This window comes from Salmo salar, chromosome 05 (genome assembly GCF_965601325.2).
Source record: "Salmo salar chromosome 05, fSalSal1, whole genome shotgun sequence".
Taxonomy (NCBI): Eukaryota; Metazoa; Chordata; class Actinopteri; order Salmoniformes; family Salmonidae; genus Salmo; species Salmo salar.
In genome coordinates, this window is record NC_138295.1 from 69,318,532 (window position 1) to 69,330,852 (window position 12,321).

Here is a 12,321-nt window from a genome sequence, read left to right on the forward strand (position 1 = left end):
CACATACAAACAAATTAGAATGTAACCTGGTCGCCAAAATCATCACCACTCTTTGAATCAGAACATGCATTGTTAATTCAGAAAATATTCAGGAAAGTTAGTTGTCTAACATAACAAATATTATCTCTGTCTACACCCTCCTCTTCCCTCCCTCCCTCACCCTCCATCTCTGAGCAAGTGGAGCGTTGCGCTGCGCATTGATGTTGGGCTCTTTCGCCCCCAATTTTTCACAGACTATAGTGGGCGTGGTGTTGGCAATGGGGATGTCGTCACCGGCAACGTGTTCTGTGTGTACATAGTAGCAAGACAACAACGTGCCTTTGACAGAAGAGACACAGGAGTCAGATCATCTAAGTCTGACACTTAGAGAAAGGACCAGGAACCGCTGCGAATTCAAACACCGAAGAAGAGACCAGAGGAGCTGACAAGGTGTTACAAAGAAAAAGGGATTCTGACATGCACTGGCAGAAATGTGAGTGTTTATTATGTTGATGATGAATATGACATTGACTCGCAGGCTACTAATAAGCCTAGATACGAATATTGTGATCATATAGCGGATGTTGTGACATTGACAATCAAATGCTATGTTTTGCATTCTCTTGCTGCTCAGTTTTGAACATCCATTCCTAATGTCTAAGTTACATTATTGTTTTGATGAATAAGTGGCAAGTAGGCTTAGATAATAGCCTACAAGTCAGGACTAACATTCAAAATAAATGAGGGTTGTTATAAAGTGGGTAGGCCTATATCATATCATACAACTGACTGCATCAAACTAATGTGAGATTATTAAAACGTTAATTCTAAGAAGTTAAGTCAACATTTACGGGCAATGATGAAAACAATAGCCTACTTTTGCGTATTGAAAACAGACAGCGGGGAAACCCTCTCAACCCTCGCCCTTGTTTTCTACATCTCAGTTCCCCTTTTAATGCTGGGTTTTGAAGGGGGAATCCGGATAGGCTATTTTACACAGCCAATAGTGAACGTGATTTGCCAGTGCCGGCGATAGGCATAGTGTAGCAGTCAACTCTATGCAATATGTTAGTATACATAGTGCCACAGTCATTGAGGAAGTTCACTTAGTTTTCTCTGCTCGGCACCGCAGCATATTGAGCCAGCAAATAGAAAGGTCGTCGGAATCCCCGCCGCCCACGCGCATGACTAAATGGCCAGGGGTTTCCGCGATTTAAATATTACATTGCAACAACGTTCAGACAGAGTATCCCAGGCAGCCCTGTCCCAACTTTGACAACTGTAAAAATCGACCTTTGAAGATGTTTAGTGCAATATGCTGATGTATAGAACTTTCTGCACTGATATAACTATTTGTCTGCCTAATGATGTACTGTAACTCTAGGTTCAAATGGACTTGTAGAGTACTACATGTATTATTCTATACCCAAACTCAAGTAGCAATATGCTTTATAGCGCACTACATCACTTGTGTAGGTGATATTACAGAATACATCTGGGATCTTTTTTGCTTTCTTTGGTGGCAAAGAACATTGAGGACAGTTCTCCCTCTCTGTGGGTGTTTTAAAAGAAAGACTGATTTTGGACATGTACAGTAGACTGCCTTTAATGGTTAATACCCGACTGTAGCTTATCCTGTATATGTAGGGGGGTTATTCTATCACCCAACATGCACTACTAGTCAAATATTTGCATGAGATTATTTTTGGGGAGGCACACCTGCTGTCTACAGTATGCACCAGTGGCCAGAGCTGCCCTTCCGTGTGTAGATCACCCTTTCTTTCTCACCCCTGTGAGGCATCCCCTCAATTGGTATTCATCCCTCCTACACTGTGGTGAAGGTTGAGCAATGACGTAAGGGGATTCACTAATGACTTTACAGTATCTGATGATGTATTGTATGAAGATGAACTAATTAGATACATTGGAATAAAGTCTTGAAATGGCCACAACCCATTTTCAGTTTCATTTTACCAATATGTCATAGTTTGGCAAATTGATTCTTATTTGGCCTATAACAGTAGTAGCAATACATTTTTAATAATATAATACAATAGGAGTCTCTTACAGTAATGTTTATAATCATTGTTATAAGGTATGAAAATTGCACATGTAATTGATGCAATGTGTAATTTTAGTTTAGCTAAAATTCCTTGGAATCTCCTCTTATTTTTAGTTGTGCAAGTGCCTGTAGTCTGTTTTTTATTCCTTACTCAGCAAGACAGTAAACTGAGGAAAGAGAAAATAAATGAGGGAACAAATTGAGAGACATGTAAAACTCAAGTCCAAGAGAAGAGAGAGACTAGGAACAGAATGTTAATAACTTCTGGAGTTTCCACAGTTGCAGAACAGAAAGGCAGTTCCTCCTTTGTATCCATTTAAGTGGCTTCAAGTGATACCAAACGTTCCTCGTTGTGAGAGGGATACGTAAAGTGATACCAAACGTTCCTCGTTGTGAGAGGGATACGTAAAGTGATACCAAACGTTCCTCGTTGTGAGAGGGATACGTAAAGTGATACCAAACGTTCCTCGTTGTGAGAGGGATACGTAAAGTGATACCAAACGTTCCTCGTTGTGAGAGGGATACGTAAAGTGAAAACGCAACACACCCCTCACCCAGGCATTCACTATACTCTCGCTCTCAAGTCAGCAATTTTGACTTTCCACTGAAACTGTGTTGATGGCACTACAAAAGTGTGTTTTTATCACTCCTTCCTATGTTCACCAAACCCCCTTGGGGAATAGATGAGACTCCTGTAGCATTCAAATATGTTATTGCAACTAGACCAAAAACTCAGGCTCACACCCCAAAAAGCCCCCTTTCTATGGCTTGATTGTCTTCTAAGAAAAGGACAGGTGATGTGAGATATCTGCGAGAAACAATCTACTCCATGACCACATTTATGAATCATCATGATAATAGTCAGACACTATGTTATGGGTACCAGCCCAGTCACACAGCAGAGCAGACATGGCCCACGTTGATATGTTCACTCTTCACTTCTGGGTTGTAACGTGCTCTCGGCACACACAGCAGCGACAGGAAGGTGCTGTGGTTTACCACAGCCAGCGTAACGGAGCTAGACAGGAAAGAGTCACAGAAAATGTGCAGTGGCAAGCCTCCACATGGTAGGGGTTCTATTGAATCTATCTGTTAATTCTGACCTCACAGCCTGTTTTCCTAATGGAATAGGTTCCTCAGAGCTCTCTCTCTACCTGTTTATGCTCCTCGGTGGAAATGTCGCTTTGTCTTTCACGTGTGGGGTGATGACTTCGAGGAAAAACTACCCTGCTTTGCCGCACACAAGCAATATCAAGCTGGAAACCTCAGATACCTATATTTTTCACCACTATCTCTCTTTCCTCTGGCTGCTGAATGGAACAGAAAGTGATGGGGAAAAAGAGTAAACATGATATCATAGATGAATCATGGGAAATCACAGAGCTGGAGGAGAATGGCCTCTTTTTGCCAGTCCTTTCAATCCAAAAACTAAAGAATGAAGCGTTATCCAAAATTACCACATTACTTCATATTATGTCATAACACTTTACCAAGAGCTTCAGCTGTGTCGCTCTGTAGTAATACATGTCTGATAAGAATAGTAGACCATTGTAGAAAAGCACCCCAATAGAGAACAAATGTCATGGTCGACTTCATGACTATCCACCAAAGATCTTTCATTGCAACATTACCTCTGTCTCCACAGCACCGAAGGAGAAGCCGTGTTACACTCTTCCCACAGTGAAGAAACTCCTGGAGCAGAAGAGGAAGAGGGAGACCTCCTCGACGGCAACAACCAGTACCGGTGTCCCCACTGCCACTGTCCTCTCCCAACAGGTGTCAACACCAGAGAAGCCTACCTCAACAGGTGAGTACTGCTTGAAGCACCCATGTAAGCCCTTTGCAACCCAACCAGACCTGGGTCAAATACATTGTCAAATCATTCAAATACTTTTCCATTGACATTGACAGATGGGCTAACTTGTGACCCTCCCAGGTGTAGCCAGCAGCTACTCAGACATGGCAGTGGGGTATGAGAGATGGGGTCCTATGGATGAGCACCAAGCCCTCTCGGCCATACATGAAGGTCCATTCTCCCCTATGGGGAACAATTACTTCTCCAGCCCATCCTCCTCAATGGACTACAGCCATACTCCGGCCTACAGCCCTCAGATGGCCTCCAGCTACAACACACAGCAGATTCAGGACTACCCAGACACCAGGATGCCTCAGCATTATGTAAGGAGGACTGGTTTCTCCAACAGAAGCATTTTGATATTACATCATCATTTTGACTACTTGTTGTTCACGTGCTATTTAGTACATGAACAGTATGTGCTATAGCGTTTATGATGATACCAATTTTACCTTTACAGACGGAGTGTCCAGTGACCGAGGCTGTGTCTAGTTTGGTTCCTTCAGGGCCCCTGCAGACCGCTGTCTTCTCCTGGTCGTCGGGGGCCCTGGGCCCCACAGAGCCTGTCCAGCAGGTGTTTAGTGGCCAGATGGATGTCATTAAGCTGGAGGAAGCCAGGATGTTCCTCAGAGGGATGGACTACAGCAGAACCACCTGGCAGGATGACGACGGAGACACGTAAGTGTGTGTGTGTGTGACATCAGCTTGTGACCTGATGTTGAGAAAGTAGACATGACTAAGTTTAAGAAAATGTTAAGAGAAACCTGGCAAATGTCTTACGTCTCATGACACTTGACATTTTCGACTGTAGGTGTCACCTGAAACCAATTTCTCACGTTGTATTGTCTTGTCAGGATTCTGCATATCTACACAGCCAAGGGCCTGAGGGAGTATGCATTCGCTGCAGCAGAGAGACTTGCTGAGCTGGGCAGGCTAGACTCCAAGGAACACAAGGGGAAGGTATGCACCAAGAAGACACTTCTTTAGAGAACACAGGATTGAGTTCAACACAAATGAGATGCTTCCTCTAAAATAAATGTGTGGATGCCTTAGTGTATGCCTTAGTGTAATTGCATTAACCCCCCCCCCCCCCCCCCCACCACCACTCCTGTATACCAGACTGCTTTGCTGGTGGCGGTGACTGCTAACCATCCGGAAATCGTCCAGGATCTGTTGTCTTTAGGAGCGGATATAAATGCCTGTGATGTCAAAGGTCAAACAGCACTTCATCTTGCTGCCACCTATGGCTTCCCCAGGGTTATGCAGGTAAACCAGCAGCACTGCCTTCAACCAAATGCATCATCTGTTAGGGCTCAATCTAGATAAATAACAGAATGATGAGAATAACCAATTTCAATCTTTGGATCTGTATTTGTAGGTTATTCTCTCCATTGGGCCTGGAGTGAACCTGGAGGCTCGCAATTTTGAAGGTAACATCCAGCTTATGTCAAATGAGAACAACACATCCATTACTCAAAAGACATGACAAACGATATAATAAGACAACAGAATAAGTAATAACAATATAATAAACTATTTTCCCACTCCTGTCTCAGGTCTGACTCCTCTGCACTGTGCAGCCATCTCCCACAGTAGCACCATGAAGACTCTCTCCTCCCTCTCCTCCACGGGGCTGGGTGATGCCAGCCTCCATGCCCTGGCAGAGGAGAAGCTCTCCTGGCTGCAAATGCTACTCAACACCGGAGCCTCTCTGACCAGCCAGGTACTGAATGAACTACTTAAATGTAACGTACAAGAGTTAGTATTTTAGAGCCAGTGATCAACAAGTGGTGCCAGTACTCAATAAGTAGAAAACACCATCTATACCTCCGTCCTCCCAAGGGAATGGCATGGTTCATTTTGGTAGAAAATAAATAAACTCTGGAGCTATTCGTCAGCTTTTTGTCTACCCAACCTCACACCTGCAAAAATCTTGAATGGGTTTTGAATATTTTCCTCACTTTCGGCGCGTTGTGGTTTCATTTCGAGGTTTCATACAGTGTTTTCCTCTGTTTCCAGGAAATTAAAAGTAACAAGACTGTTCTTCACCTGGCTGTGAAGGAGGGGAACATCCAGCTGGTTCGCCATCTGCTGAAGACCCCCCTGGACAACATGAGGGACTTTGTCAACATGAAGGTCAGTGCTGCTGCGAGATTGTCTGCTCTGTGTCCTGAGAGAAAAACTGACCTGTGTCCTGAGAGACTCCATGAAAAGAGAAAGGAGAGGTAGAACATCTTCAGCAGTGTGTGAAAAGATGAAAGGAAAAGAGTAAAAAGAAAGGGAGACTCATCGACAGTGTGTGCATATCTAATTATTGCCATAGTGTTGGTCTATACTCACAGCTTCATGATTCCCTTTACCTCCTCACCGGCAGGCCCATGGTCATACTGCGCTGCATATGGCTGCTGGTCTCCATGGCAGCCCACACCAAGAGGAGATGCTGAGGCTGCTGCTGGGCCGAGGGGCCGACCCCAGCATCCGCAACCTGGAGAACGACCAGCCTGCACACCTGCTGCAGAGTGGACCCCACGGGGAACAGGTGAGCAGTCAGACAGACAGACAGCAAATGGCCATTTTGTTTCATTCATGTAATCTCAGCTCACCTATCCCTGTCCCATCTGTTTTCAGCTCAAGCTCATACTGAAAAAGCGAAGTGCTTCCTCTCGTCGACGTGTAATGTCCTTACAGGACCAAGAGTGAACCGGACTAGTTTTTATGTCCCTGTGTATCCCTCCACCTCTTTTCAGAGGAAGTACTGAAGGTCTGTACTGTAGGTTGAATCCAGACATCTGTACTTCCAAGAGGGAGGGATTCTAGCGTATCTTCATGTGAGGATTTTTAAACAACGGAAATCTCTAATATATACTAGGGCATTCACTTTGAAACTATATGTTTGATTGACATGATTTTGGTCACTATCTGAATTCAGTTCTGAATTTAATGGCTAGCTAGTAATGAGCAATGGTAACTGATATTACTGTCACTCAGTACAACCTTGATTTCTATGAAATCGTTTACATTATATTCAAAGCTGCACAGACTCATTGTGTGAGTACTCCCCAGCCAGATATACCTCTTTAGAGGTATATCTGAGGAGGGTTTCTAGGCCACCACCCCCACTCATTCTCTTGTCAAAACTTCCCACCATGGTCAGAAATCATATTGGTTTGTTGAAAGGTGGTTGTTGTTTCACTAAGCATGTGACACAGTGTACCATTGTGTTCATGCTTTCAATGTCTTTTATAACTTAACTAGGTCTTTTCTTTTTATATTTGATATGCTCACAGCGCTCATTGAATAGCTAATGTATTGTCAGTGGTGGAAAATGTGCTCAAAAGTCATACTTGAATAAAAGTCAAGATACCTTAATAGAAAATGACTCAAGTAAAAGTGAAAGTCACCCAGTAAAATATTACTTGAGTAAAAGTAAATATACTTAAGTATCAAAAGTAAATTGAATTGCTAAAATTTACTTTTTTTAAGTTTACGGATAACCAGGGGCACACTACAGCACTCTGACATTAATTTACAAACAAATCATTTGTGTTTAGTGAGTTCTTCAGATCAGAGGCAGTAGGGATGACCAGGGATGTTCTCTGTTTAGTGAGTCCGCCAGATCAGAGGCAGTAGGGATGACCAGGGATGTTCTCTGTTTAGTGGGTCCGCCAGATCAGAGGCAGTAGGGATGACCAGGGATGTTCTCTGTTTAGTGAGTCCGCCAGATCAGAGGCAGTAGGGATGACCAGGGATGTTCTCTGTTTAGTGAGTCCGCCAGATCAGAGGCAGTAGGGATGACCAGGGATGTTCTCTGTTTAGTGAGTCCGCCAGATCAGAGGCAGTAGGGATGACCAGGGATGTTCTCTGTTTAGTGAGTCCGCCAGATCAGAGGCAGTAGGGATGACCAGGGATGTTCTCTTGATAAGTGCATGAATTGGACCATTTCTCTGTCAAAATATAACGAGTTCTTTTGGTTGTCAGAAAAAAAGTATGGAGTAAAAATAACATTCTTTTCTTTAGGAATATAGTGAAGTAAAAGTAAAAGTAGTCAAAAATATACATCGTAAAGTACAGATACCCCCCAAAACGACTTAAGCAGTACTTTAAAGTATTTTTACTTAATTACTTTACACCACTGTATATTGTCTCATTCATACTATGACTTATGGAAAGAACATTTTATATTTACTGTGTAAAGGGAATATGGTGATATTGACAACACATGCTATATAAAATTATATAACATATCAACAGTGTATACAATGTAGTACCAGTAGTATTTATTTCTTAAAGGGCATTATAGGATGAGTATTTCAGTTATGACTTATTTCACCTTCAACCAATCAGGTATTTTCAAACATGACTCATGATTGAAAATACCACAACATGTTTTGTGGTGACAAGAAAACATCCATCACTTACTCATCTACCTTTTATGACTGTTTTTTTCCTTCTTTTTAATCTCCAATGAGGTAGCATGCATGTGCCCTTTGAAATAATATTGTAGTGAATATACCACTTCATCACTGTCAGTGGCATTAAAAATGTAATAAAAAAAACATCTCATTGGAGATATGACACAACATTTCCCCAGACTTATAGAAGAAATGATTTTCAAATGTGATTTCCCCTAGTTTTGGCACCTGGGCAGTCTTAGTCTAGGAACATACAGAGATGTTCTTTGTATGTTCCTAGGCCTAAATCATAGGTGAGTTAACATGAGGGAGAATAACTAATGTTATCATTTAAAAATGGTACTAGAGAATCTGTTGATTTTGGCTGCTTGGTTCCATTTTGTTCAAAGTTTCTGGACTATATACTACTTGGACAGTTTGTAACAGTGTAATACTGCTGTTACTATTCACTGAATGTATCCTTCTGATTTACTGAATTGCCTGATTTTCTGAACTTAACGCTGGCATTAAATCTGTTCTTCAAATATCTTTATTTGTCATCTATTTTATACTCCATTTTACATCACATGTATGTATTGATAAAGGTTCAGATTAAAAAATATGGGAAATAACTGTAAACAATACATCAATAAGACCATTGCATACAGGGTGATTTTTATTGCAGCAGCTGTCTTATTGGTTAGCTCTGGTGAGAATCACTCATTTCCTTTTGGTTAACTGTTACGCCATTGGCTCAGTATCAGGGATTACTAGTGCTACATACAGGTAAATAAAAATAGCTGAAGATAACAGACATTGTACTTTCAGCAAGTTAGAAACAGCTCTAAATAATGATAATACAGACATTTTATTTGCAGGTAGTTACTGTGCCTTCTTATCTTAATGTACTGACCTTTTCATTATGCTTAAACTCATACACTTTTAAAATGCCCGCTCCTTCAACCCAAGGTAATATTTTTTTAGTGCTTTGAATGATTCTACTCGTGCAATGTAACTTAAAATGCAATAGAAGAAAAAGGCCATTGACATACAATACTATACTGGTAGCACCCTCTTACAGACCCCAGAGACTGACAGGAGACTTCATTCCTGCTTCTGTTTCAAATTACTGTAAAATTAACATTTGACATGGGGTTGACATTCTTCTCATTGCTACCTAGAACACAACCACCCACGACAATCCACTTAATGCCATCACAAATGACAGCAGATCGATCCTGAGCCAACCGTCAGTAAAACACAGTGGGATAATGGGGTTGGGTTGATATCTTAATTCATGCTTGAGGTTATTAATAGGTCCAATGTGAAATCCTAAATGTAAAAGACCTGTCTCACACGACTGGATAATAAAATTGTAGATTTCTAAAGTGCATTGAGAGTACTATGAAGTAAAATGAGACATGCAATCAACTTTCTTGGGTGTGCATGAAGTCAAAAGCAAGGAACAGAGAGAGCACAGCATTCAGTTCTGTTTCAACACTACCCACATCATGATATACATTTACAGTGCACCTGAAAGCTGATCTTGGGATAGGTATGTTTTTTTGCTTTTAGTTGCTTTTGGTGCAGATTGGGGTAAGGATTAACCCCAAAATCAGCACTGAAGGCTACTTTACTTTCTCTCCTAGGCAAGGTAGATTGATAGCACCTAATACACAAGTAACAAAGACGGTTAAGAGTCACATCTTCATCTTGGCTTGATATACATTTTATTTAAATCAAGAATGACAATTCCGTCATTCTTCTGGTCAGGTGTGCACCATTACTTGATGTTCCAATGGGCGCTGGTGTGTGTCAGCCATAAACAAGTGAGTGTGTGTTATTGTGTGTGTTGGCCTCTCTCTGGCCTCTCTGCGGCACCTCCCATGATGACTCTCCCTCGCCTCCATGCACAATTTGTCTATACTGTTGGAGGTGGCACTGCAACACAAGAACACAAGATAGAGGACAGTGTGTTATTTTTCTCTCTCACTAAATATCACTAATATTTTGTATGTAAGAAAATGTTTGAGAACTCTAATGGGTTAGGGCCTCTCTTTCTCTCTCTCTCTCTCTTTCTCTCTCTCTCTTTCTCTCTCTCTCTCACCATCTGTCTTTGGTATTTGGGTGCCTGCTGTATTAGAGCTGAAGATGAGAAGACAAGAGAAGACAGTTATTCACTCTGACACAAGGAGAGAAAGGGAATTAAAGGAAGCAATCCTGGATAGTTCTGACAGTTCAGTTCTCCTCAAAGCTTTGTGGAGACAACAACAATGTAACCAAGATCATGTGTGTTCTGACCAAAGAGAAGGTACTTTAGATGGATTAGGTCAACTGTATCCATGCACAGAAGGGGTTGTGGCCACAAAGCTTTGACAATCATAGGATTCAATTTGGGGCAAAATGCAGTGATCTGTCAGGATCTTCCCAATCAGTGTCCTCTCTCAAAGGGTAGGGGAGAGGGAGAGACTGGGTCGGCATGCCATTGGCTGTAAACATACACTCTTTGAGGCCATCCAACCACACTGCCAACCCATGCAACAACAACCTCCATTTTCAACCAGGGCCCCCAAAAAAGCCCTAATGCAGGACATTTCCTTAATATTGTTTGTTTGACAGGAACACTTGATTTTCAAAAATGCCAAAGATGGCACAGAGTTAGACTACTAGACTATCTTGAGACATTTGACTGTAATATGATGCTCTGTATAAGGGTGACTGCTTAATTAGTTGAATGGCTGGGCAGTGTTGTTGGATTTAGAGAGGGAGGGCGGGACTGTAATATCTTAACCAATAGGCAGCATTCAGACATAAGATCCACTGTCGGAGGGGAGAGAGGGGGAGAGGACAGACATGGTAACAGTAAAATAGTATTAGTAAAGCCATCCTGTATTTGGTGGGGACTCCTCTTCCAAAGTCTGATGCATTCCACATGCACAGGCGGAGCAACTGCCAAGTCATGGACAAACTCTTACTTGGAAGACGATTTTGAGCATGTGAGTTTTTTACCTGTTGAAGAGATGAAAAGTTACAGTAACCTTCAGAGAGTTACGGGTGAGCATGTGACAGACTAGGCGGAGTGTGTGGAAGTATACTTACTAAGAGCTATTAGGATACCAGACACAAACAAGATCACACCAATGATGACCCCTGTAGTTCGAAGTGTCTCATAATCTGAAACCACAAAAAACATCTATAATCATGACCATTAGTAGTAGTAACATGGTACAACTCACATGCCATATATGGTGTGACTCAATTAACAAATGAATCCATTCCGATGAATTCACTCACCATATTCAAAGTCACTTTGATCATGAAGCATCGATTCTGTACAGAAAACACAAATTATTAATCAGAATCATCCACATTAGGCCTAATAACAAGGTTCTAACATTATGTAATATAAGTTATAAAAAATGTCAGAATCTTGCAGTGCTGGAGTAGTAAACAGCCAATAGACCGAGTCCAAACTCATGGGCACGCCCTTTTTGGGATGGGAGTCGGTTCAGCACCATGGACAGCAGAACTCGAACAGTTTTGGGAAAACGTCGGGATATGAGTAGCCTAATGTGGACAGATTTTGCTCTAGTATTTATTACTGATTCTAAATTGGCATACTCATGATAGCAATGAAAGCAATTGCAATTTGAGTTAGTGCGTTATTTTTGCTTAATGTGATCACACGAATAGACCAACTGTAAATAAAATCAACGCGCTACACCAACAGGAATATCTTATGCGTAAATCTTCCAGTTTACTAGGCGTTATCTTAAAGACGACAACAGCTGTCTCCGTGCTGCTTGACTGCGGAGCGCTGATCAATGCAGGGTCTTTGCTCAGCAGAAAAGACCGCCCACAGAAAGTGGGTTAGAAGCGCACGAGAGGCGTTCAATACAATGCGATTTACAAGACAATCAATGAAGTTGCATGTACCGATTATACATATCGGATGAGTTCAAAAATAGAACAATCCTAATAATTGTTAATACAATATTTTATTTTATACACTAAAGTGCTGTCCACACCCCTGG

General features: G+C 41.8%; 1 protein-coding gene and 1 long non-coding RNA gene across 2 annotated transcripts; one reads left to right on the forward strand and one right to left on the reverse strand.

Annotated features, from left to right (window-relative positions):
* Positions 1-274: 274 nt before the first annotated feature.
* Positions 275-8,916, forward strand: LOC106605662 (NF-kappa-B inhibitor delta). The gene is made up of 10 exons (XM_082975454.1): positions 275-472; positions 3,687-3,848; positions 3,978-4,219; positions 4,357-4,574; positions 4,751-4,856; positions 5,016-5,162; positions 5,275-5,326; positions 5,453-5,619; positions 5,916-6,032; positions 6,271-8,916. Exons 1-10 carry the CDS (start codon positions 457-459, stop codon positions 6,538-6,540), a joined length of 1,497 nt encoding a protein of 498 aa, XP_082831580.1. The 5' UTR covers positions 275-456; the 3' UTR covers positions 6,541-8,916.
* Positions 8,917-8,937: 21 nt separating this feature from the next.
* On the reverse strand, positions 8,938-11,256 carry LOC145879545 (uncharacterized). The gene is made up of 2 exons (XR_014392383.1): positions 10,395-11,256; positions 8,938-10,228 (listed from the first exon to the last, which is right to left on the reverse strand). It is a non-coding gene; the product is annotated as an uncharacterized LOC145879545 (long non-coding RNA).
* Between the last annotated feature and the right edge of the window lie 1,065 nt (positions 11,257-12,321).